This window comes from Melozone crissalis, unplaced genomic scaffold (assembly GCF_028551555.1).
Source record: "Melozone crissalis strain CALT ecotype California unplaced genomic scaffold, PUWL_Pcris_2 ptg000107l_1, whole genome shotgun sequence".
Classification (NCBI taxonomy): Eukaryota; Metazoa; Chordata; class Aves; order Passeriformes; family Passerellidae; genus Melozone; species Melozone crissalis.
Window position 1 is genome coordinate 4,162,173 of NW_026535884.1, and position 27,525 is coordinate 4,189,697.

Sequence of the window (27,525 nt, forward strand, 5' to 3'; positions counted from 1 at the left end):
TGTGTTCTCTGTTATTGTGGCTGCATAAAAATGTGGAAGTTCTCCTCATCTCTCTCCTTGGGAAGGGCTTTGAGAGGAAAACAAACCCCACATGCTTGCAAAGATAAATAAGCTGATTAAATCTTAACAGAATAATATGTAAAGCTGCTAGCAAAGCATTTCCGTTATTTAATGGTAAAGGGTCAATTCTGGCTAATAAAATATTCTAAAATCACACATTAGCAATATCAATTTATAAACTCCAGGTGTTCTGTGTAGTATTGGAAATTGGAACCAATTAATTTGTTCTGCAGTAAAAGATAAAATTCATCAGCATGTTTCTTCAGCATCTTCCATTGCTATCAAGCTGCAGAAATTTTAAAACAAATTAAGGAACAGCTGAGTTGGGGATGTGGAATGCTGGAGAAAATGCCAACAGTATCTTTCTGGAGCAGAGATTTTCAAAGAGAAGTTGTACATTTAATAGGAAATATTAATGGTTGTGATATTGGGGAACAGCCCAGTAGCTGAGCAGCTCTAAAGGCAAAAGCTGAGGTGGTTTCAGTGGTTGTGATGTTTCCTAAAGCCTCTGTCTTGCAAAGATCAATTTGATTTTTGCCTAATGGTAAAATCAAATGGCTCAAAGTGAATATTCCAATATAAAATATATAAATGTAATTTGGTGCCTATGGATACTGGGAAAACAGAGGCTTAGAGGGGAGAAGTGTCTGATGGATGTGGTTTCTCAAAATCCTGCCCTCAACCAAAAAATCCCTGATTTTACTCTGACAACCTGTTCTTGTCACAGTCTGCTCTGGGATCTCAGACATTTCAGCAGTTACCAAATGAAACCCTGAACATTTGTGAGTGATTCCTTTTTTCCACAAGCAGAACAACATTTTTCATAACTGTGGTGTTGCAGACTGTTCTTGGAGCATTCTGCAGGTGCTTGTGTCAGTGTAAATCCTTTTTCTGCTCTGGGAGGGTTCCTTGCTCTGGTCTGAAGAGCTGCAGGGCAGTTCTGACTTCCATGTCTAAAATTGGTGTTACCTGCTCACTCAGTCTTGGACAACTTGAATTTATACAAAAATGAATCAGAACATGAAAAAAGGAATGAAAAAAAGGAAAAAAGAGGAGGCCTGGAGGAGATAAATAAGTTCAAATTCTATTTTATGGAAGAAAAGTACATCCTTACACTGAGGGGATTTCAGCCACACATTTCCACCCGTGTTTATAAATCAGTTTCCTATTTCTTTTCAAGTTTGAAGTGATTGAAAATACTTGTCATTTCAAATTCTGCCTTTTTCTAATTGTCCTGCTTGTGGCTGTTTTTCAGATTTCTGGTTGTTTCAGAGGTGGCAGTGGAGCACACCTTTAGCACAGGAAAATGAGCGAGCTTGACCAGTTACGCCAGGAGGCCGAGCAGCTGAAAAACCAAATCAGAGTATGTATTGTGCCCCAGCAGCCATGAGTGTGTGCTGGGCAGGACAGAAATGATGCCTGAAATGTTCCCCCAATGCCAGAGTTAATGAGGAAAGGGCAAGCACATATGGCTGCTTTAGAAAATTACTTTTTGGTCTTTTATGTTGTAATAGTTACAGAAGCAATGCACAAAATTGCTGATGACAATGAATGTTTGCTGAAGTTTGGCTGAGCTAGGGCATAACTAAAGTTTAAAAAACTGATAAAAATAAGGTCAGTGATAAAAGTTTGTCAGAGTTCTGTCCAGTAAGTTGTTAAAAACCTCTGAGGCTCTCTGAACAAGCAGTTCCACTGCTTGAGTGTCTTTGTGGTCAAAGTCTTGTTGCCTTTCTTCCAAAAGAAGAAGAAATTTCCAAGTTAAATGCACAATGTGTGTTGACAGCAGGCAGTGCATTATGGTAATGCTGCTGTTAGTGTGGGTCCTCTCTGGGTGACAGAAATGTTCTCTGAACCTTGGGTTCAGGGCGCTTAATTAACTTGATAAAGCAGAGATAGAAATGTACAGAACTCCATCCAATTTCTCTAATTTCCTTCTCTTGCAGGATGCTAGGAAAGCATGTGCAGATGCCACCCTGGCTCAGGTAAGAATTTCAGAGTTTAACAGGAATTAGGAAAATATTTCCTTTACAAAAAGCAAATGCTGTGTAAAAAGGTGAATCTGGTTTTACCTCCTGTAGCAATTTTTTATTATTATTTTGCCTTTGGGTGTTTTCTTCCAGAAATAAGTACATGTTTGTCCAGCTCCTGAGAGCAGGGGCCTTGAGCAGAGATTTCTTGGAGTGACTCAGGGCACATTTCTGCTGCTTAATGGAAAATAATGCTGTGCCCTGGAGCTGGGAGCAATACTGTTGTTACCCTGCTAATCAGAACCATAAGGCCTGCTGAGGTTAAACTTCTTCAGTGTCTGCCACATTTATCTGTGCAGGAGGAGAAAACCCAGATCAAAGGTCTGAAATCCTGGAAGTCTAAGAAGATATGACCTAAACAAAAGAATTTCTGGGAGTGTTTATAAATGCAATAGGCTGCTTGTGTGGTGTAATAAAGACTTGCTACTTAAAATTACATAACTTGTGAATGGAAAAAAATCAGTATTGAGAATGTGGGGCTGTGGGAATTGTGTGTGAGATGTTACTTGAGGACAGTGAGGGGAGGAACTGAGTGTGTGACCTTGTCCTGTCTCAGATCACAGCCAACATCGACCCCGTGGGGAGAATCCAGATGCGCACCAGGAGAACACTCCGGGGACACCTGGCCAAAATTTATGCAATGCACTGGGGCACTGATTCCAGGTGGGTGCAGAGCTGCCTCAGGGGCTGCATCTCTCTGCAAAGCTGGGTGCACGTGGAGTTAATAATCCTGAGAGGAGTCAAACACTGAATGCCACCGTTTTCCTCCATGTTTTGTAATCCAAGCCTACATTTGGTGCCAAAATCCCAGTCCTTGTCTACTGAAAAATACAGGAATGGTACCACATGAATTCTGAGGAACTGTGGAAATAAAGTAGATGCCATTATCAGTTGTCTTTCTTTTCCTTTTTTTTTTTCCTTTTCCTGATTAATTTAAACAGAACTAAATGCCTCAGGTTTCATTCTCTTTTCTTTGCAATGTTCATCACCTTGGCTGCCCACAATGATTGTGTTTCCCTGCTGTTTCCTCCCTAGGCTTCTAGTTAGTGCCTCCCAGGATGGCAAACTTATAATTTGGGACAGCTATACTACAAACAAGGTAAGGCCAGCTGATCCATTGCTGTGTAATTCAGTTGTGGAAAAAAAAAAGCATCAGGAGGAGCTGTTGCCCATCATTATTTTGGTTCTATTGCTTTCCTAGTTCTAAATCAAAAATTTGAATTCTCTAAAAAATCAAGTTGTATGTAAAGAACACAGCAGTGTCTTCAGTGTGTGAAAATGTGGACCACAAGTGGAGAACAATTCTTTCTTTATAAAGAATGTTTTGATTTGCTTTAATACTGCAGGAAAATGATTACCAGAGAGCAGATGAGCATCTTGCACCAGAAGGGGCAGAGATTTTGGCATAGGCAGATGAATTTGTTGTCTGCAGTGAAGTCCTGGAAGACCTGACATGTTCTAATGAGTCATCTCTTGGTGGCTGCAATCACATGAGGAGCTCAGGACTACTTTTACTTTCATTTGACAGTGATTGGTATTTACTGATCATGGCCACTGTTCCAGGGCTGGCAACAATTCCCATGTAGCTCCTTGTGGTTAAGTTGACAGAGCTGCTTTAGTCTGATTTTATTCCAGATAAATTTTCCTAACTTGGCTCCTCATAGCATTAAAATCAGTGTTACAGTGCATTGGAGCAAATGGCATCACTTTAGTAAAAAGTTAATATAATATGGTTTGCAAATTAAAATTAAACCCTCTCATTTTTACCTTCATACCCAGCCTGCAGGTAAATGTTATCTAAATTACTGTGACTGCTCAGGATGGTGAAATCATCACTGCATCCATGATTTCTGTATTGATATCTTCAATTCTTACATCAATGCTAATTAATCCATGCAATATTCTTTTGGCAGTTCCAGAACACACTTGAAGTTGTCATCAATTTGATCTTTGCCTAATGATAAAATAAAATGGCTCAAAGTGAATATTCCAAATAGTAGAGACTTTTGGAATATTCTAGACTTCTTGGTAGAAGACTTCATAAATGAACTGGTTGTGGTTTTAGGACAGGGTTGGGGTTTTTTAACTTTTCTTTGCTGCAGGACCACTGATTCCTGGCTGTTCCTCTGCTTCTAATGAAATTTTTCTGTAAGAAATTCAAGCACATTGTTAATATTGCATGAAATATCACCATATGTCCAAGGGCACCAGCCCTTCCTAAAGACTGTGAACAAATTCAAGGGATGAACACAAAGAGTTAACAAGACAGAACAGGTTTAGCTTCTATAATTATCTAAAAAAAGTTCTTTGAGCAGAGAATGACAAGGAACCATGGGGTGGTTATTTAAATGTGAAGCTTGATTGCTTGCAGTGGGTTTCCAAAGAAGGATTTAATGGCAGTGGCAGCAGCGATTTCCTTACTTGTTCATTCACAGCATCTTAGCCTGGAATTGGCACTTTTGCTGACTGTGCTTGGAAGTCAATATTTTCCTGAACCTATAATAAACCAATAGTAATCAGAGCACTGAAATGAAGTCATTCACTTTGCACCAAAATTGCTGATGGAACTGGAATGAGGAAAAGCAAATCTGAGGTTTTATTACGTCACTGCTCGTTCTGACGAGCTCTGTGTGCAAGTTACCCTCAAAATAGTTCAACACTCAAACAGCTGTTTTATTCTTGCTTCTGTGCCAAAAACATGATCCTGTCTTGAGAGACAGGTGAAAAACTTCCTTTTGAATGCAGTTTCTGCAGCTGAAGTGCTGACCTGTCTGTGTTGCAGGTGCATGCCATTCCCCTGCGCTCCTCCTGGGTCATGACTTGTGCATATGCTCCCTCTGGCAATTACGTGGCTTGTGGTGGGCTGGACAACATCTGCTCCATTTATAACTTGAAAACTCGTGAAGGGAATGTCCGTGTCAGCCGTGAGCTCGCTGGGCACACAGGTGGGTGCTGCTCACAGTTACCTCAGCACAGTGAAAATTAAAAAAAAACTCCTTGAAACATCATTTCCTAATTACAATCTACTTCTTTTCTCAGGCAGGAGCTTAGCTGCAGACTGCTTGCTTTTAAGTGTTTTTAAACAGTTTTTCAGCTGTAAAATGGAATAAAAACTTAAAGCTGGAAGTTGATGCTTGCAGGTTTTCATATTTTCTGCTGTAGTTTGAGTTCTGTGCTTTGTGAAATGGAGGTGGTTGGCAGGCAGGCTGATTCTGTAATCAGAGTGCTTCCACTGATGGTTTGGCAGATGGGATTGCAGGAGAAAAGATGCTTCAGAGCATCCTGATGAACTTCTTTGATGCTGCTGTTGGGGAACATCCAATGTCCATGCTCAGGTCTGTGTACTGACCAGGAATGCAGTTTATTTTTATCAATGGTTTGATACAGTTGAGGCCATCAGCATTTGTTGCTGCTGGATGAGACTGAGATGATTTCCTTAGAAAGTTGGGTGTGTGCAGTGCAGGCTTACTGGGATCCTGCCCAGCTTGGCCAGTGCATTCCACACTGGAATTCCACATTTTGTCCCCCTTCTGCTTGGGTTGGGGTGGTCTCTAAAGAGCCAAACCACAAAAATATTGCAGATTCCCATACAAAAATCATCTGTTGCATTTTAGGCTTTCAGTGTGTTTTGCTGCAGCTTCAGGAGAGGAGGAAGCAGCTTATTAGCAAACCAATTTGCCTTTGCAGGGTAATCTCTGGCCTTATTTGTGCACTTTTATTCTGTTTCCAGGCTACTTGTCCTGCTGTCGTTTCCTGGATGATAATCAGATCGTCACCAGCTCTGGCGACACCACTTGGTAAGCTGGGACATGGGGACAGCACTGCCAGAAGGGCTTTTCTCACCTGTTTTCTGTGCCTGAAGGAAACTTTGTCCTTCACAAACTTCATCATCACCCACAACATTCTGGTGACACTGCTCAAATGTCACTTTTTGCTGGTGATTACAACCCTGTGAGCTTTGGCTGTTTCCTTGTGCCCATGTTCTGAAGAGCCTGACCTAATTCTGTGCTAAGATGTTCTGGGAATTTTTTTCTTCCTGTGACTATTTGGCTTTCAGAAAAAACTGTATTAGACTAATGATTTTCCTCAAAACTCCTTTTGTATTCAGTATTTATTACTTAAACAGTCATGTTTGGATATTTCTAATACAGAATGTAGCTAACGTTGTTATTCAGAAGAGCTTCTAGAAAATATTCTCCAGTGACAATAGCTGGGTTTTTTGAGGAGAATGTAGGTGTATATCTTCATAAATACTGGCTTCTGAACTAAAAAAGGCCTCCATCTTTTTTTCATGGATTCTTCTATTATATCTATTCCTTAAAAGCATTGCAGTTCTCTCAAGGAGCAGCACTTAGAGCAGAGGTTGTCTAATAAATACCTGTCCTACACAATGCCAGTCTCTCTGAATGCCTGATTCTGAGTAGCTGTGCAATATATATGAGATTAAAACCAAAAAATGTTTCTGAATATGTGTTGGTGTTTAGAGAACCCAGTAAACTCTAACAGAATGGGAGGCTTTGTAGAAATGATGCTCTTTGTAAGAGAACACAGCTGCTTCAGGAGTTGTGTAGTAATTCTGCAGCTGTCCTTGCCAGCACCTCAGTTCATCAAAGGACTTTATCAAAGTACAGGCACATCTTGTTTACCTGGTTTGAACCTGCTGCTGATGGCTCTGGTTTGCTGAGAAATTACAGAAATTAAAAATCCCAACTTCCTCAAGTGTTTAGGCTTCTTCTTAAGCAGGTGATAGTGTTCTTTCATCCTTTTATACTCTTAATTATCACTGTTGTAGTGATTTGGCTGGCTTGCAACTTTAAGATCAGACATAATTCACAAAGTTACTCATCCTCTGTGAGTTTATAAAATGAGAAATGCTGGCTCAGCTTTTGCTGTGGCCTTACCACTCCTGTTTAATTGAAGCTGTGGTAGTACTGGATAGCAGCCATGGCAGAGAACTTTGGGATGAGCAGCCCTCAGTGCCAGTCACCAGTTTTTTCAATTATTTTTCAATTTAAAACCCTCCCAATGTTTTAAAATTAAGGATAGCTTTAAGGTCTCCTATGCAAAATTAGTCTGCAACAGCCAAACCAAAAATATTTATTTCTATTGTCAGGATCAGTGTTATTAATACCTGGATAAAAAGCAGTGATAAAAAGACCCCATGAAGGAGCACAGATGTGTTGATTTTTGTACAAATAGAATACAACAGCCAAATAATTCAACCAAAAATGTTTATTTCCATTGTTAGGATCAGTGTTATTAATACTTGGGAGTTTTACCTCAGGAGTGATAAAAGGATGTCATGAAGGAGCGCAGATGTGTTGATTTTTGCACAACTAATTTTTGCACAATTAATTTTTATACAATTAATCTGCAACAGCCAAATAATTCAACCAAAAATATTTATTTCCATTATCAAGATCAATATTATTAATACTTGGAGTTTTACCTCAGGAGTGATTAAAAACCTCACAAAGGAGCGCAGACATGTTGATTTTTGCACAGTTGATTTTTGCACAATTAAACTGCAACAGCCAAATAATTCAACCAAAAATATTTATTTCCGTTATCAAGAACAATACTTGGAGTTATTAATACTTGGAGTTTTAATACTTGTTAATAATACTTGGAGGTTTAATACTTGTTATAAATACTTGGGAGTTTTACCTCAGCAATGATAAAATACCACATGAAGTAGCACAGACCTGTTAATTTTTGCACAATTAATTTTTATACAGTTAATCTGCAACAACCAAATAATTCAACCAAAGATGTTTATTTCCCTTATCAGGATCAATACTTGGAGTTTTAATACTTGCTATTAATACTTGGAGTTTTACCTCAGCAATGATAAAAAACCTCACAAAGGAGCGCAGTCGTGCTGATTTTTTCCTCTTTCATGATTCCTCCAGTGCTCTCTGGGACATAGAAACTGGTCAGCAGACAACCACATTCACTGGGCACACTGGAGATGTGATGAGCCTGTCCCTTGCCCCCGATGCCCGGTGTTTTGTTTCTGGTGCCTGCGATGCCTCTGCCAAGCTGTGGGATGTCAGAGAAGGAATGTGCCGGCAAACCTTCACCGGCCACGAGTCCGACATCAACGCCATCTGTGTACGTGCTGCTCCCTCAGCTGGGCTGCTGCTCTGCAGAATTACCAGGGAGATTGTGCCCAAAGTCTGGGGGGAATGGTGGGGGGGACTCCATGGTTATCAGAAGTTAATTAATTACTTTATTATTCTATATTATATTATGCTACATCTAAATTGAACTGCCAAAGATTCAACTATTCAGAATCTCATGACTGTCAGCCAACAGTCCCAACACACACACTTGGTCCTTCTAGGGGAATGATGATATCAGAAGGCTAATTAATTACTTTATTATTCTGTATTAATCTATATTACATTACATCTAAACTGGATCTGCCCAGCACTCAACTGCCCAGAATCTCGTGACTGTTATCCAGCAGTCCTGACACACACACACACACACACACACACACACATGGTCCTTCTGCGAGGAATGATGAGGAGGACTCCATGGATGTCAGAAGTTAATTAATTACTTTATTATACTATATTATATCACACTACATCTAAACTGAACTGCCAAACATTCAACTGTTCAGAATCTCATGACTGTCAGCCAACAGTCCCAACACACACACTTGTTCCTTCTGGGAGGAATGATGATATCAGAAATCTAATTAATTTTTTTATTATGCTATATTATTTTGTATTACACTACATATAAACTGAATCTATCAAGCACTCAACTGCACAAAATCTTGTGACTGTCATCCAGCAGTCCTGACACACACATACACTTGGTCCTTCTGGGAGGCATGATGAGGAGGATTCCATTGCTGTCAAAAGGCTAATTAATTACTTTATTATCCTATATTATTCTATATTATATTACACTACATATAAGCTGAATCTACCAAGCACTCAACTGCACAAAATCTCATGACTGTCATCCAGCAGTCCTGACACACACACACACACACTTGGCCCTTCTGGGAGGAATGATGATATCAGAAGGCTAATTAATTACTTTATTACACTATATTATTCTATATTATATTATACTTCATCTCAGCTTCCTAAGAAAAGAATCCTGGGCAAGAGGATTTTTCAGAAAACATGAGTGTGACAGTGCAGCCTGTTTGCTGTGTTTGTGTGATGCAGAGGGATTAAATCTGAAACCATTTGTGTTTTTATTCTCCCCAATGGGAAGGCGTTGGTCCGTGATCGGTCATTAAGTCGAACCAATTCACATGAAAGCAATGAAACAATCTCCAAACACATTCCAAAGCAGCAAAACACAGGAGAAGCAATGAGATAATATTGTTTTCCTTTTTCTCTGAGGCTTCCCAGGAGAAGAATCCTGGGCAAGGGGATTTTTCACAAAATATCAGTGTGACAGTGCAGCCTCTGGTTTGCTGTGTTTGTGTGATGCAGAGGGATTAAATCTGTGTTTTTCTTCTCCCCCATGAAGTTCTTCCCCAATGGGAAGAACTTTGGGGAAGGCATTGGTCCATGATTGGTCATTAAGTCAGAACAATTCACATGAAGCCAATGAAACAATCACCTGTCGGTAAACAATCTCTAAACACAGTCCAAAACACAGGAGAAGCAAATGAGATAAGAATCGGAAAACATGACTGTGACTGCAACCTCTGGTTTCTCCTCCATGAAGTTCTTCCCCAGCAGCAACGCCTTTGCCACGGGCTTTTAATTCTTTTATTTTGTTAAATTTTTATTTTTTAATTTCATTAAATTTTAATTTATTAAATTTTATCTTATTAAATATTAAATCTGTGTTTTTCCTCTCCCCCGTGAAGTTCTTCCCCAACGGCAACGCCTTTGCCACGGGCTCGGACGATGCCACGTGCCGGCTCTTCGACCTGCGGGCTGACCAGGAGCTGATGGTTTATTCCCATGACAACATCATCTGTGGCATCACCTCTGTAGCATTTTCCAAGAGTGGCCGCCTGCTCCTAGCTGGGTATGATGACTTCAACTGCAACGTGTGGGACACGCTGAAAGCTGACAGAGCAGGTAAAGGCCCTGAGGGTTGGGGATTTTATGGAGTTCTCACCCTTGGAGATGTCCAAGGAGCTCCTGGATGTGGCACTCAGTGCTGGGGACAAGCCACAGGTTGGACTCGATGGCCTTGGAGGTGTGGTGGTGTTCTCAGGGGTCCCAGGATGAGAGGAGATGAGAATCTTGACTCCATGTTTCAGAAGGCTGGTTTATTTTATTTTATATATATATGTGTGTGTGTGTGTGTGTGTATGTATATGTGTATATATTTGTATATGTGTGTATATATGTGTATATATATGTATATGTGTATGTAATTTATAATTTGTGATATATATTATACTAAAAGAAAATTATCTGTTAAAACTATACTAAAAGAATAGAAGAAAAGGATTTCATCAGAAGGCTTGAAAAGAAAGGAAAGGAATAATGATAAAATCTCGTGACTCTCAGAGAATCTGAGCCAGCTGGACTGTGATTGGCCATTAATTAAAAACAGCCACATGGGATCAATCACAGATGCACCTGAGATAATCATTGTTTATATTTCATTTCTGAAGCCTCTCAGCTTCTCAGGAGAAAAGATCCTAGCAACAGGATTTTCCATAAAATATGTCTGTGACATTGACCTTTTGTGTGACTCGAGTCTCAGGCACAGATCTCAGCACTCCCTCTCTCAACTTCAGAAATCTGAAAACTTTAGGCTGCCCAGTGATGGTGCAAATCCACTGGAATCCTGCTCAAGGATGGATGTTGAGAGCAGGATGATTGCCATTAAAAACAAGGCCTTGGGGTGCAGGGATATTCTTTTTTAGACTTTATGGCTTTGTTTATGCATTAACTATTCAAAGCAATTCAACATGAATGTTGCTATTTATACACAGGAATTTTTTTCCTGGTATTTGTAGCAGTAGTTGTAGAGACAAGCAGCAAAACAACAGAGACTGGAGTTTATCTTTTGAGGAAACAAACATGAAATTCATGGTCCAAAGATGAAGAGAATTTAACTTCGGGTCTTCAAAATGAAAACTTTTGTTGGGAAAAATGTATAAATTAGGCTATAAATGTTTCATTACTCTGATCAGAACAGGAGATAAGAAAAATATTCTTTGTATTGAAATCTTCCAAGGCTTCAGATTGCCAGGCAAATTTGGCATTTCTGATATTAAACACTTCTATATCTTCTGATATTAGCACTTCTATATCAAACACCTTTGTAGTTGTGTGTTCAGTACAAGAATTTAAAACTTCTTGGTGCTGATTTTGTTTTACCAAATTGCAGCACTTCCTGTTGCTGGTGGGAGAATGAGGAGAGTCCTGTGAGCACTCTAATTCATGTAGAAAGATTAATTTCAAGTCTATCAAGAATATCTTGGCTCAGTGCTGTGGACTGGAAAGCTTGCACATAATTAGGTTTTCTTTTTACCTCCTTGAAACTGTTAAATTAAAGGGGATAGAGGAAAATGTTGTCTCCCTTAATTTTTCTGTTTAGTGTCTCAATTCTTTCTTTTAATGGTGCTGTAATTGAATTGTATTAGATCTCCATATTGACAAATGGGTTGTATGGAGGAGTCTTGTCTTGTGAATGTAGTAAGAGAAAATTGAATGAAAAATGCTTTAGAGTTCATAACACAATTCAGTTTAACTTCTGGTTTTAAAAGAAAATTTTTTGCAAATATGAAAATTTTGTAAAATTTACCTGATCTTTATCACTGTGGTGAGGAGCAGAAGCTGTGCAGGGCATGGTTACAGTGACATTGTCACAATCTTCAGGGCTGTCACTTCACAGCTCATGGGACACCAGTAAAGGTCATAATAGGGGGAAAACAAGGAAAATTTTGGAGTAATGCGTTTACTGAATTATCCCTTGAGAACCCACCCAGCTCTGCCCTGAGTCTATGCTTGTAAAACCAAAGGCATTTTACAATTCCAGCCCTGTTTGTTCAGGATTTCTGACTCTAGAGCTTGGCTAACCCAAACGTGCTGTGCTGTAACTGGAACGGACAGGAAATGCCCCAAACAAAACAATTTATTGTTGATTTCTCATTCCCAGGTGTCCTTGCTGGTCACGATAACCGTGTCAGTTGCTTAGGTGTGACTGATGATGGCATGGCAGTGGCAACAGGGTCATGGGACAGCTTCCTCAAGATCTGGAACTGAAAAAGGTGAGTGCCCAACTCACTAAGGCAGTTTTGGGGTCCAGAATGCTTTTTGTCAGCAGTGCTGTTATTGGGGCTGATCATTCAGGGTAGTCTCAAGCTGCAGCAAGGGAAATACAGGTTGGATATTGGGAAGAAGGTTTTTACAGAAAGGATGATAAAGGTTTTCACAGAAAGGTGATAAAGTTCTGGAATGGCTGCCCAGGGAGGTGCTGCAGTCCCCATCCCTGGGTGTGTTTAACAAAGCCTGGATGTGGCACTGGCTGCCAGGGTTGAGTTGAGGTGTTGGGGCTGGGTTGGACTCTGTGATCTTGAAGGTCTCTTCCAACCTGGGGATTCTGAGAATTTGGGGAATTCCCAGGAACTGGGGAAGTGGTGGAGTCACCATCCCTGAATGGGTTTAACAAAGCCTGGATGTGGCACTGGGTGCCAGGGCTGAGTTGAGGTGTTGAGGCGCGGTTGGACTCGATGGTCTTGAAGGTCTCTTCCAACCTGGGGATTCTGAGAATTTGGGGGAATTCTGTGAATTTGGGAGAATTTTGGGAATTCCCAGGAACTGGGGAAGTGGTGGAGTCACCATCCCTGGATGTGGCAGGGTTGAGTTGAGGTGCTGGGGCTGGGTTGGACTCCATGGTGTTTAAGGTCTCTTCCAACCCAGAGATTCTGTGAATTCTGTGAAATCAGTGAGGAGCAAACCCAAGCAGTTGGGGGTTTAGATGACCATTACTTTAATGCATGGAATTTGGGGGTTTAGATGACCATTACTTTAATGCACACACTGACATTTTTCTGGAGGTCTATTTTTAATTACCAAACTTTCCTGTGTGGGTTTTTAAATAAATAAATATCCTTGGGGAAAGGGGGGGATAAAATGATGCCTGCATGTGCCAGTGGTGGGGACAGCAGAGTTTGCCACTTGTTTGCAGTGTCTCAAAGTGCAACTCTCACCAGATGTTTCTGTGTGCCAGAAGAGCAGCGGACTCCAGGACTGGAAGAAGTTTCCAATGGTTGAAAATGACAAAGATAGCATATCCAATCCAACCATACTAACTTGGACCCCCATCCTCCCCAACTTCAAAGGGCAAGATCTTTTGCGTCTCCTGTTGCTGAAATGAAGAGCACAATTACCTTTCCAAGAAGAATTTCTGTGTTGTAAGCAAAATGAAATTGTGCATTCCTTTTGGGACCATTTTTTTTTGTCTTGAGAATTTAAAAACAAATGAAACACTATCATAAAAAGCATGACCAGAAAATAAACTTGAGCATAATTGTGAAACAGTTAGCTTTCACTGTAGTTTCCAAGTTGAAGTTAAGGACTTTATCTCACACACTTGCAAATTTTAAAGTCATGTTTGTAGCAGGATTTTTTTCAAGTTTCCTTTTTAAATACATTTCCTTATGTATTTAATTGAGCAAAACAAGGGAGTCCTAGCCCAGAGCACTGGGGGTTGTTAACGCTGTAAATTTAGTCCCTAATTTTTTTTATTTTTATTTTCTAGTATCACAGATAATTGTTGCACAAAACTTGGCATATATAGGATAATGTTAAGCAGTAAGGTAACCAAGCACATGCTGTAAAAGGTAATGAATGCTTGTTTAAAGAATCCTTTCACCTTTTATGGATTACAAATGCAATCCTTGGTCCCTCCTGCCCCCCCTTTTTCACCACACTGATTTTTTTAATCTGTTTTGGTTTGTCCACTTGGAAGGGCAGTTTATATATCCTAACACTATCCTATAAGTCTCAACAACCAGGAATCTCTGTTTTCAAAAGAGACCTATCCTACACTTGGGTATCGAGTCAATTCTTTGTGTATGAAATGATGTACAAATCAATGTTTTGAAAATAATGATCTTGAACTTTCTAAGTTAAACAGAAAAAAAAAAACCTTTTTTGATTGTTTGCCATATTGGGTGGGTTTACTCTTAGAATCGCATGCTGTAGAAATGCTAAAAAGTGCATATTGGACTAAGTCCTTAGATGTTTTTTCTTTGAAGAAATAACCTGTTTAAAAACTGTAACCATTGTCGCTGTATTCATTTATTGTTGCTACTCTGTGCATAAATCTATGAAGAACTCCAGTACAAAGCTATGCACGTTTTGGAGTAGCGTGATAAGTCACTTTTTTTTTTTTTAAAGAATAAAGAAAAAAAGAAACAGCCTGTTCAAACAATCGCTGTCAAAGATTCTGGGGTGTGGGAGGAGGGAACCTAGACCATCTTCTTTATAAATCAGTTCCTCACAGCCAGTTCCTCTTGCAGGATGAGTCCTTTGCATCTGATCAGAGTCATTTTTGTAATGAGCAGGTTTTCCTGGCTTTCTTTTCAAATAAAATGTTAAAAGCAGCAGTGTTTGGACAGCAGATTGTTCTTTCCTATCTTCTCACTGTATCCAGAAATGCTCCTTCCTAGCAGCAGTAGTAGCTTTTCTCCATTTTGTTTTTTCTGCAACATTCTGTACAAAAATGTGCTGTAATTGTGCGTTAGGCCTGGATTTGGCATAAAAGATGAGTTCCCTCTTACTCTCTTTCATGAAACTACTCTGTAGAGCTTTCTCCACGCCCTGTATCCCTCTTCACCTTTTGTATTTAATTTTAAAGTCAGTGTACTTCAAGAAAGCTGGATGCAAGATAGATACTATATTAAAATGTAATGTTATTTAAGATGTAATAAAGCAGTTTGACATGAGTTTGGACTGATCTGTTTTGCAGCTTCTTGTTCAACGTGCAGAACATCTTCTGAGTTGTGGAATAAACAGAATAAACTCACAGGAGGAGGGAATGCTGGCCCCAGAGAAATGGTTTGGTGGTTTTTCAATGGTTAATGGTCAGTTATTGGGCAGAGGAGGCATTTAAATTCAAAGAGCCACTGTGGTTCAGGAGGTGCACAGCACAAAAAATACTGTGTGCTGTAGGAGTGGAGCACCTGAAAAGGGAAATCAAAGCAAAATTAACTTCTTTTAAAACTTTTGTGTCCTTTATTAGGAAAAGACTTGAGTGGTTCCTGCCACGTGAGGATCTGGCCACAGCAGCTCTGGTGGCACTCTTAGATTGACAGGGTAAGAAGCCATTTTCATGCTCAGTAAGAACAAAGTCTCCAAGAGGCAGAATTTTATCTTAAAAAAAAATTTTTAACATTGTTTTATACCCAGAGAAGCAGATTTGTGCAGTGAGGTGTTAAAAAGCAGTTAGTTCAACAATTTGGTATTGATTGACTTGAGGATTTTGTGGTTTTAGTGGGTAAAGTCCCATCTCTTGTTTTATCTAAACAAAAACGGATTTTCCCTCATTTCACATCAACCAAGAGAAATTCCAAAGCTGTGGAATGGTCTCACCAAACGAACTCTCAGCCTCATTGGAGAGGTTTTTAAAAGCTGGGAGTGTGGAAAATGTGATGGTGGCATTGCCCAGCTGTGAGCTCTGGGGTTTGGGGCTCCATGGGACTGGTAAGTAGCTCATGGCTGGAAATGCTGAATTTTGGCAACTCAGATTTAGTGGTTTCCAGTTCCAAATGCTGTAGCTGTGGGGTTTCCACTGGTGTGGAATATTTTTATTCCAAAGGATGTTTCATGTGTGACTGTGTCTGATCTGTAATAAAATCAATGATCTGTCTCACCCTCCTTAATCTCAATCCATGTGTTAAATCTCTGTGCCCTGGCAATAAAACACCCCAGGACAGTGACTTGTGGCAGGAGGCTGCTGTGCAGCCCTGTGGGATTTATTTGAAATGCAAACAGTTGCAGTTCCCTCTCACTACTCTTATTTTCGTGTTAAATATGAAATTTTCTTTGATTTAAACATTTTTCATTGTGTGTTTGGTTATTCAGAGAGCTGCCACTGGAGAAAAATGGGTGTGCAAGGGGAGCAGCTCTGAACTCTTGAGTCTGGGCCAAAACTTTGAGGTTTGAATGCCTTTAATTTTAGGATAGACCCGAATCAAAATTATTTATGTCATCTTACCTACAATTATTTATGTCATCTTACCTACAAGCTCCTTCTGTGGGCTTGGAAAAGACTGAGTTGGAATAATTGTGGGATGTGGCTCCAAAGAGCAGCTTCCCCCAGTGCTGCTGAATTTCTGGTGCTAATTTCTTATTTCTGCTTCAGATTCCACGACCTGAGAACACAAAATCTGTGAGAATGGGGTTGGAATCCTCTCGTGGAGTTTGAAGGAAGGGGTGAAGGAAGACAGAACAGATTTCTCAGTCCCAGGAGTCCCAGATTTCTCAGTCCAGTTAAGACCTTTAGCATATTCTGTGCCCCTCAAGGCCTTTAATTTCTTCATGAATTAAATAAAAGATCTGAGGTTCTACTACCAGCACAAAAAAAAATTGAGTTGGGCATTCTACCTTTTGACCATGAAGTCCCCTGGAGTGTTTGAAATCAGCTGTGAAACACACTTGAAATGACTGATTGAATCATGCCCTATAGGAGCTAAAAATAGCATAATCTGGTTTCTGGGAAGTGGCAGAGTAAATAAAGAATAATAAAAGCTGTCACCCGTGCTGAGCTCTGTGCTGGCTCTGCAGCAAGGCAGGAGCCTGGTGCTTTTGTGATTAACACTTTTTAGTGTAGGTGTGAGCATGAATTCACTTTGGAGGGGAAGGAAGAAAAGAAGTGGCTGATGAACAAGTTCTAACAGCAGCTGGCTATTTTTGCATGGTGCTGTTCTCTTCTCCTCATGTAATTTCTGAGAGTCTGCCTCTGCTTTTACCATCAGTGATGAGTTGCTCTTTTTCCATTGCATTCCAGTGAAAGTTGGAATGCGGTGGAGAAGTGGAAAGTTGAATTTGTTGTGTTTCAGGGCTGTGTGAGCAAAAATGAAAGCCCAGGTTTCAGTTTCCCTCATGGAACAAGGATGCCTGGTGCATTCCCTGCCCCTCCTGCTGGGAATGGCCCTGGCACATGGCAGCTCCCAGAGGTGGCAGCAGCCATCTGCTGTCCTCACATGTGCTCAGTGATCTCAACATCATTGCTGTGCTCCATTTTACCTGATGGCTTCAAAATTCCTGCTCTGTCTCCTCTGTCCTGCTTGCCTCACATGTGCTCAGTCATTTAAACATTATTTCTGTGCTCCATTTTACCTGATGGCTTCAAAAATTCCTGCTCTGTCTCCTCTGTCCTGCCTGCTTCACATGTATTCAATGATTTAAACATCATTGCTTTGCTCCATTTTACCTAAAATTCCTGGTTTGTCTCCTCTCTCTGTCCTGCCTGCTTCAAAAATTGCAGCTCTGTCTCCTGTGTCTGTCTTGCCTGCCTCACATGTGTTCAATGATTTCAACATAATTTCTGTGCTCCATTTTACCTGATGGCTTCAATAATTCCTGCTCTACTCCCTCTGTCCTCCCTCCCTCACATGTGCTCAGTCATTTAAACATCATTGCTTTGCTCCATTTTACCTAAAATTTCTGGTTTGTCTCCTCTCTTTGTCCTGCCTGCTTCAAAAATTACAGCTCTGTCTCCTCTCTCTGCCCTGCCTGCTTGAAAAATTCCTGCTCTCCTCTCTCTGTCCTGCCTGCCTCACATGTGCTCAATGATTTAATTTCAACATCATTGCTTTGCTCCATTTTACCTGATGGCTTCAAAAACTCCAGCTCTGTCTTCTCTCTCTGTCCTGCCTGCTTCAAAAATTCCTGTTTTTTCTCCTCCCTCTGTCCTGCCTGCATCACACGTGTTCAATGATTTAAACATTAATTACTTTGCTCTATTTTACCTGTTGGCTTCAAAAATTCCTGCTCTCTCCTCTCTTTGCCTGAGCACTCCTGTGCTGTGCTCAGCTTTTCCTTATATCAGTACTAAAAAGTATTACAATACAATGTACAAGGAGTATTTTTAAATAAGGATCAGTAGCTGCATTGGTAAAATTATCCAGTATTTCACTTAGCTGGGAAAATCAAACCCGAGAAATGTGAATAAAAACTGAGTGAACTTCTCATTGTTTAGAGAGCTGCTCCAAACTCGCCCTTTAGGAATCTGCTCAATACTCATTCAAGTAATTCCTGCCTTAACCCAAGACAATTTTGTCATAAAATAGAACAAAGAGAATCTTCCTGCTTTAATTATTCAGAAGCCATTTGCTCTGGCTGAGTGCAGCGAGACGTGATTGACCCTGAGAGGGAATTGTCTGGGGAACTGGGAGTGCAAAATGAAAAGTTTATTTGATGTAACAGATTTTTAAATGGCAACTAGATAAGGGAGGGAAAAGTCTGTTTAAAAGGGTGGGAAAAAATAAATAAAAATAAAAAAGGCAGTGCAGCTCCATCTGCTGGTACAGAGCCGTGGAATGGTCAGAGCAGGGAGAAACGTGTGTGCCAGCAGCCTGTGCTGGGTTTGGCTGCAGCTCATGGAACCCCTCCCTCCCTCCTTCCCGTGTCTCCAGGGTCCTCTGAACGTGGGCAGATTTTTCCATAAGGCCTCACAAACAAAACAAGCTTTTCCCAATGTTTACTTTTGGAGGGATTTTCTTTTCCCAGTGTTTTATGTAAAAAATCCTCAGCTGAAGATGGAGAGGTTAAAAATGAGGCAGAGTTAACTGGAGCAGGGGCTCCTGGACAGATTTAAATCTTATTTAGAACAACTTGGACAACTCTAAGTCTTATTTAGAAAGGGTTCCCTGCATTTCTCTCCAGCCCCTCTCCCCAATATTCCTCTCACATTTTTTGCCATGCTCTGTCACAGCCCTGATGAGAATCCCTGCTCATTTCAGCCTCCCTCCTCTGCTTTAGGTAGGAATGAGGATCTGGAGTTGCTAATTAATATATTTTAATTGTCAGGGTGCTCTTGCTGATCTGGTGCCCTGAGCTGTGGCAGGGAAGTCCCTCTGCAGTGGAAATTTGGATTTTGCTGTCACACACACTCCTGTTGCACCTGAGAGAACCATCACATACATTCCAAACCCCCATTTATTAAACCAAACACATTTTAAGATGTAGAATTCTAATATTTAAGGGATTTTTTTCTCTCTTTCGCACACCCAGGGTTGCAGTTGAGTGAGGAGCAGTAGGCAGCAGCAGCAGCAGCTCCTTTCCTACCCTGGCTGTGCTTGGCAGGGTGAGTCATCCTGGAAAACACGTAACTGCATAAATTTATCTCAACTTCCATTGATTTTTCACCAGAGTTCCTTATCTTTGCTTTATTGATTTACTTCCTGGGGTATTATAAGCAAAACTGAAAGAAGGTCCAATGGGAATAATCATGTTTGATGCTTGGAGCTGCTGCTCAATCCAGTGGGGAGAAGCAGAGAGGGTTTGGAGTGAATGGGACACAACAACTGACTTTGAAAATTACTCAAGATTTGTAACTCTGAGTTATTCTGTGTTTTCTTCCACACAGAAGGTGCTCAGAATTCCCTGTTAGTACCTGAGGGACCTTGGGAAGCCAAAGTTTATGCCCAGTAGGATGATTTTTTTTTCCCAAAAGGAATGGTATTAATATAATATAATATAATATAATATAATATAATATAATATAATGTAATATAATGTAATGTAATATATTTAATAGATAGATAGATGTGTGTGTATATATATATTTTTTATATAAATACATATATAATATCCAAACTGGATTTTATTAGCTGGATAGATATGTCTATATATTTTTTATATATATATGTATATATATATATATACATGTGTATGTATATTTTATATATATGTGTATACATGGATAGATATATTTTTTTAAATTTTATATACATATATATTATATCCAAAATGGATGGTATTAGCTGGATATATATATCTATATATATATGTGTGTGTGTGTGTATAATATATATATATATATATATAAAATATCCAAAATGGATGGTATTAGCTGGATATATATGTCTCTATATATATATATGTGTGTGTGTGTGTATATTTTATATATATATATATATATATATATATATTAAAAATATCCAAAATGGATGGTATTAGCTGGAGTTGAAGGCATTCCCCTCCTGGAACCACTGAAAATTCAGCCTTACACTGATCTATGTTTTCCACATATTTAGGAATTTACCAATTCCTTCCACCCTGAAAGCAGCAAAAATCAGGTGAGGAGAGGAGCAGCGAGACTCTGAGCTCTGAAGAGCAGCAGCTCCACCTCCCCCTGGTCCCTGCAGGGTTTTCAGAGCCCAGGAGCTCAAATAGCTGCTCCTCCTTGGGGATCTGAGCCTTGAGTGAACAATGAGGATTCAGGGAGTGATGGACACCAGTTTGCACTAATGAGAGATCTGGGAGCTTTGCCAAGGATGACTGCATCACTTAATTGAACAATTCCATATTTCAGCTGCCTCTTGCAGCAGACATGAGTGCTTAACCCACTGCAAGCTCAAATCTTGGCAAATCTTGGCAAATCCAGGTGACAGAGCTGCCCAGGGAATGAGCTCTGAGTGAGCTCTTGAGGAAATCCAAGAACATTGAGCATGGAGAAAAAGGAGTGAGGTTCATTGAGGTTGGGTCTGGCAGTGACACCTCTAAAACGTGATGTTGGAATTAAAAAAGGATTTTTGGAGCTGTTCTCCCTCCCTCCCTCCTCCCAAGGCTTATTTCAATCAAGTGATAGCATCAGCCTTGGTGGCAGGAAATGGAGCAATTACAGATAGACCTCAAGGAACAGCTTATCACAACTGAAGGTTAAATTTCACAAGCAAAAGGATCATTGCTGGCCTTTGAAGCCTGTCACTGTTCTCCCCACCAAGAGTGACTTAACCAGAAATTCCAGATGGGAGCCTCTGACCTCAGCTCTGATCTGAAAGTGAAAGTCCCTCATCGAGTTGTAGAGCTTGAATTAACAGCTAATTTATCTTTCTGCACTAAAAAAAAAGAAATCCAAGCTCTTGGGCCTGTTTTAGCTGTTTTATAGATTCACCTTTGGAGCCCAAATTATCCTGGCAGGTCTTGGCACTTGAAAAGCCCCATCAATTAAAATCTGGTAAATTCTGCATGTGAAACAGTTGGTGGTACCTCTGCCAAGATCTCCAAAACTGCTGTCCTCCTGTTGGTTCTGAATAATTGAAATTATTTATTTACCATTTCTAGTGCCTCACTGTTTATATTCTGAATGGGAAACAGCAGCACTGGCAATATTTGCTGTTGCAGGGAGAAGTTTGCAAAGAAACCTCTTCACCTCAATTATTTGCTGATTTTTTAAAGAAATCCAGGAATTGTTAAAGCTGTGTGTGCTCATTTGAGCCCCTTTGATAAAGCAATGCCTCCACGTCTGTCCATCTGCAAAGGCAATTTCTGACAATGTCTGTCCATCTGCAAAGGCAAAACCTCCCAGAGGATTTCACCACACTCCTGTGACCGTAATACATTGGGTGTGAGCCAGAGACAGCACAAATATTCTCAATTTTACAGTTTATTTTAATTAGATCATCTCAGGGGTTGTCTGGCTGAGTTTTCATGGGACATCCTCTGCAGTTCAGCTCAGGGATTTCTGAGCCAGCTCCTCCTCCTCAGTGCTGGATTTTTGGGGGTGGTTGGGAGGATTTAATCCCATGTTAAATGGACATAAAATAATTGAAAAATTCCATAACTGGGCAACTGCATCACATGGATCTTCCCCCTTCTCCCTCCTTTTTCATGTCCAAAAATCAGCAATTTTCACCATGAATCCAGAGCTCTTTAGGGTCTGGTGGTGAAACTGGTGCTGAATTTAATTTGGATCCCACCCTTGCAGGAGGGCTCAAATCCAGCCTGGGGATCCTGAGCAGAGCCTGTGCATTGAGCACCAACCCATAGTAATTATTTAGAAAAAATATTTTAAAATATTATAAAAAAGTATAACAGAAAATATTATTAAAGACATAGAAAAATATAGATATAAATATAGAAATATAGATTATAATATATACTATTATAAAAGTATTATTTAGAAAAAATAATTTCATTTTTGAATGATTGGTCAGGTGCTGTGAACATCAAATTCTGCTTTTCCTGGGCTTTTGTGACATTTAGAAGCTGACTTCAAGCCTCTCATCATAACTATGTAATTAACAATCAGCTTCATTTTATCAAATAATTTCATTTCTGATGGCTTACATTGAAATGTTGGGTTCAGAGGGATGTTTGACAGCATGTGCTTGAATTTCCTGATTTTACAGAAAGAAACAAATATGAAATGTAGGGAATAAAACCCTAAAGTTCTTCAGGAGCTTTTTAGCTGTGGATTCTGCCCCGTGCTGGGACGTTTTTATTGGCACAGAACAGAAGCTGCTGATCGATAACTGATCAATAACTGCTGTGTTTGACTCCTTTGGTGAGATATCATCCCATGAGAGCGGGAAAACCGCGCCAAACCTGTGGATAATGGGACAAAATTCTCCTTTTTTCCTGGAAAACGGGGCCGTGCAGAGATCCGGGATGCGGCTGCTGCTGCCCCCTGGTGCTGGCGCCCAGTTTGGCCGCGGAACTGGGACCAGGGAGGCACAAGGGAAATTGAGGGTTTAAGGGTCCTCCTCGACATCCAGGCTTGGCACAGGGGCAAATGAGACACCAAAATACAGGCTGGGAAAATATAGGAGAAATTATGAATATATCAATATATATATACAAAATATATATATTTTTAGGGGCAAATGAGACACCAAAATATAGGCTGGGAAAATATAGGAGCAATTATCTATCTATCTATCTATCTATCTATCTATCTATCTATCTATCCTTCCTTCCTTCCTTCCTTCCTTCCATCCATCCATCCATCCATCCATCCATCCGATATATATATTTAGGGGCAAATGAGACACCAAAATATAGGCTGGAAAAAATATAGGATGAATTATTAATATATATGTATATTAATATGAATATATATTTTTATATAATTGTATATAATCTATATTTTATATACATATATATATATATAAAGTATGTTTAGGGGCAAATGAGACACCAAAATATAGGCTAGAAAAATATAGAAGAAATTATGAATATGTATGTATATATATATATATATAAAAAATATATATAGATATATATAAACTTATGTATACAATATATATAATATATATTTTTATATATATTATATATATAAAATATATTATATATATTTAAGGGCAAATGAGACACCAAAGTATAGGCTAGAAAAATATAGGAGAAAATATGAATATATAAATATATATTATATATGCTATATATAATATATATAATATATATTATATATACAAATATATATGATAAATATATATTATAAATATAAATGTTCCATTCTATATCTATAATATATATAACTGAATAAATGGCACTGGTTCCAGTGGATTTGGGGCTGTGGAGTAGCTTAAAGCTCATGCTGAGTGGCCACTTGGTGAACAAACACCACAATTGCCCCAGTAAATGATTTATAGCAGCAAAGATGCCCCCCATAGCTCGCTGTATTCCAGTGCTTTGGGGATGGACAGCTGCTCCTGTCAGGGAATTGTTACAGAAAATATTTCTATAAAACCTGCAAAGCCCCTCCTGCCACATCCTTCTGGCCCCTCAGGTTTCACAGAGTGAAATGTGAATTTTCTGCATTCATTTATAGACATGAAGGCTGATGAAGAGGAATTGTTTTTTCTCTGCTAATCAATCCTGACAGCCAACGTGTGAAGGAGTCTCAAACCCAATTTTTGTGTGTGTTCCAAACAGATCTAAAAATGTCCTGCAGGGAATTAAAGCCAAAGCTGAGCTGGCCTGGCTGTGCTCTCACAGAGGTGACGGGAACAGCGCTCTGAGCTCGGGGGAAAAGTTCATCTGTGGTGTTTAAAACCTTCTGAGCTTGATTAAAACCTTCTGAGCTTAATTAAGAGGCTGGGGAAGAGCTTCGGCGGCTGCAGCAGCAGCAGAGGGCACTGCTGCCTTCCACAGCAGCTCTGCTCTGCTCTGCTCTGCTCTGCTCTGCTCTGCTCTGCTCTGCTCTGCTCTGCTCTGCTCTGCTCTGCTCTGCGCTGCTCTGCTCTGCTCTGCGCTGCTTCCAGGGCTCCAGAGAAACTCAAAACTGCCTCAGGGGAAAGGGGCATCGAGCCCAACCCCTGATCCTGCACAGGACACCCCAAAAGGTGCCCAGCTCTGGTTTTGGAGCAGGGTTTGGGAGGTGATGAGCAGCGATGCCCCTCCTGTCCCAAACTCGGGGTGTCCTTGCCATGGGGACAGAGGCACAGGGTGCCCATGACCTGTGTGTGCCATGGGTGAGCATCTCTGCCCAGCCCTCAGGGGGACAGGGCAGGGATAAAACCCTAAAACCCGGCCTGAGGGGTGTGGGATCTCCTCAGGGGTGACTGCAGCAGGACAGGGCAGGGATAAAACCCTAAAACCCAGCCTGAGGGATGTGGGACCTCCTCAGGGATGCCCCCAAATATGTGACCACCTGAGGGATCCCCCAGTTCTGTGACTGCAGCATGACATGACAGGGATAAAAATGAGCCTGAGGGATGTGTGACCTCATCAGGGATCCCCCAAATATGTGACCTCCTCAGGGATCCCCCAAGTGTGTGACTTCCTCAGGGATCCCCCAGTCCTGTGGGGTGACTGCAGCAGGACATGGCAGGGATAAAACCCTAAAACCCAGCCTGAGGAATGTGTGACATCCCCAGGGATCCCCCAAATGTGTGACCTCATCAGGGATCCCCCAAATGTGTGACCTCATCAAGGATCCCCCAAATGTGTGCCCTCCTCAGGGATCCCCCAGTCCTGTGACTGCAGCAGGACCTGACAGGGATAAAACTGAGCCTGAGGGATGTGTGACCTCCCCAGGGATCCCCCAAATGTGTGGGGTGACTGCAGCAGGACATGCCAAGGATAAATCCCAGCCTGAGGCATCCCCAGCTCTGTTTTCCTGTGGGTGGCGGTTGCTCAAGCATGGATTTGTGCACCTGACCTGCTTGCTTTCACAACAGGTGATGCTCAGGGACACAACAGGAAGGACAAACAGGATTCAGGACCAGCCTGGGAGTCTGTGCTGGTGAGTGGGGAGCTCTGCCAGCTCTGGGAATGATGGAAAGTTTGTTCTGCAGCAGTACAGGGAGAAATTGGGAATTGCAGGGAATAAAGAAGTCTCTGCTGTTCAGAAAAAGCACAAATTTTAAGGAAATTTTAAGAAAGGAGAATGAGATGGAGGCAGGTCTGCTGGGAGAGGACAATTTTGGATGCTATTTCGGATGATTCTTGGGTGATTTTTTGCAGTTTTTTAAAATACCTGCCTGGCCCCAGAGTTAGGAACATCATCTGTGGATGCAGAGGGAAGGAAAATGGGAATCTGAGTGTAACCATGAGAACAACCCAGTCCTAGAGAACACATTGCTGCTTTTCTTTCTGGTACTTTTTCTACTGAAATGTTTTGGGGAAAGGAGAGGCTTCACTGGGGGCCACAGTTACTCCCAGCATTCTGTCTGAGGCAGCAGGACCAGTAATTTTACCCAGGCTATTGTAAATGCAGGTGCAGAGCTCCTGAGTGTGTCATTCTTTCATCTGAAAAATTACCCTGCTCTTTTCTATGAAGAAAAAGGATCATTTAACCACAGTGCAGGATGTTCTTTTAATATGGGGTATTGGGGAGGTATATTTCCTTTTGTGCACAGGCAAAGGGATATCTGCATCACCTTTCTGAGAATTAGAACAAAGGGGGTGAATGGGAAGGGTTTCAAATGCATCTGGGATCTGAGCATCTGCAAAATACAAGGGAGTTGAATACATGAAAAGAAGAAGTTAATAATGCTGGGCTGTAGAGAATTCTGATGCAAATGAAGCAGAAGTTGGCAGAGCCCAGTCTCTTTTCATTTCTGTTTTTGACAGTCACAAGAGTGTGATGTAAGGCTGATATTCAGAACTAATCCTACCTTGTGCTGAAGCTTCTGGATCCCAGACTGATTTCCTCTGCATTTGTGTTGTTCTGATTATATCAACTGGACGTTTCTGTTTTTAGAATTAGATTTAATTTTTCCCTTTGCAGAGACTTTTTCCAAGCATTAATTCTGTCTCCTCAAGTCCACATTGTGTTAGCACTGGCCTTAGTTTGACTCTGCTCTTGGTGAAAAGCTCCATCTGATCCTCAGCAGCAAATTGGATTCAGGCACTTAGTTCTGAAGATCTTCCATCGAGTTTTCAGGTTTCTCAACAAGAAAACTAAAAATTTTTCTTTAAAAAGTGTCCTGGTGATATCAAGTCCCTGGTCAGAATTCTCTCTTGTGCTATCAAATAACTCCCAGGGCAGCACAAACCTGAAGGTCAGAGGAATAAAGAGCCTCAATTACAAGAGGATGAGCAGCTTTTTTAATCCCTGGATTGTTTAGTGGGGGGTTTAACCAGAGTTTAATACAAGGGTGGAGTGTTTGATAAGCCACCAACTGCAATGGAGCAGAGCCACTCAGTGAGGTGATGTGTGACTTTGCTAACTGGGGACAGCAAAGCTCTGAAAGTTAAAACTGCAGAGTCTGAGGGCTGCAAGGAAATTTTTGGTAATGACCAAGCTGCAAATTGGCTCCCTGGAGGCTCTGAGAGCAGAAATTGGTGTTAACTCCTGGTGAGCTAACAAGGATCAGCCTCCCTGCAGGATGGATGTGCTTGCAGTGCTCCAAGGATTCTGGTACCTGCTGAGCAGCTGCTTTGGGATAAGGTTTTGCTGTGGCAGCCTAGGAAAAAAAAAAAAAAGAAAGAGCCCCCCCCACTATCTTTATTCCCTTTGGAACAAGAACATGGCATTTCACACCTGCACAGAGCCTGCCGTGATGATTCTTTCCCTTGCCAGCAACAAAAACAAGGTTTGGCCATTTGGCTTTTCCTGTCACCTGTTGAGCTTGTGCCTGCTGCCATTCCCCAGCTGCCAGGGCCTGCTCACACACATAACAAAGAGGAATCCACCTCACTCTTGCTGTCACTCCTCGGGCTGTTCCCAGAGCCTGGGCAGTTGTGAAAGCTGCTGACCCAACTTCCTCCCCTCTCACAGCAGGCTGTTTGTCCTGCTCGCTGGACTTGGGGGAATTCTGGCAAGGAAAGGCCCCAGAACAACCAGTCCCACCACTATCAAGGCCCAGCTGGAGCTGGAGTGGCAATTTCAGTATCTTTGAGCAGTTTGTGATGGTGTTGGGTGTTGGATTGAGCCCTTTTCTGACCCAGATATGGGGAAACTGAGAGGTGTTTGAAAAGCTTTTATTCCATTTTCAGTCTCATGTGAAGGGTGAGTGTGGGGCCTGGCAGCTCCCAAACCCCACTGCACCTTTGCTGAGTTTAGCTGAGTTATCTGCTCCTCACAGAAGCAC

At 41.0% G+C, this 27,525-nt stretch overlaps 1 protein-coding gene across 5 annotated transcripts in view; it reads left to right on the forward strand.

The window, feature by feature from the left end:
- GNB1 (G protein subunit beta 1) overlaps positions 1-14,985 on the forward strand; it is a 39,334-nt gene extending 24,349 nt beyond the window's left edge. For 3 of the 5 annotated variants that reach the window (XM_054291949.1, XM_054291946.1, XM_054291948.1), the window contains exons 3-12: positions 1,316-1,423; positions 2,004-2,042; positions 2,644-2,750; positions 3,123-3,186; positions 4,870-5,032; positions 5,818-5,884; positions 8,000-8,201; positions 9,937-10,153; positions 12,192-12,303; positions 13,249-14,985. In XM_054291949.1, coding sequence (XP_054147924.1) covers positions 1,367-1,423; positions 2,004-2,042; positions 2,644-2,750; positions 3,123-3,186; positions 4,870-5,032; positions 5,818-5,884; positions 8,000-8,201; positions 9,937-10,153; positions 12,192-12,298 — 1,023 coding nt within the window. In that variant the 5' untranslated portion in view covers positions 1,316-1,366 and the 3' untranslated portion in view covers positions 12,299-12,303; positions 13,249-14,985. The remainder of the gene's footprint in view (positions 1-1,315; positions 1,424-2,003; positions 2,043-2,643; positions 2,751-3,122; positions 3,187-4,869; positions 5,033-5,817; positions 5,885-7,999; positions 8,202-9,936; positions 10,154-12,191; positions 12,304-13,248) is intronic. The other 2 variants (XM_054291950.1, XM_054291947.1) reach the window with 2 other exon arrangements.
- Positions 14,986-27,525: the final 12,540 nt, after the last annotated feature.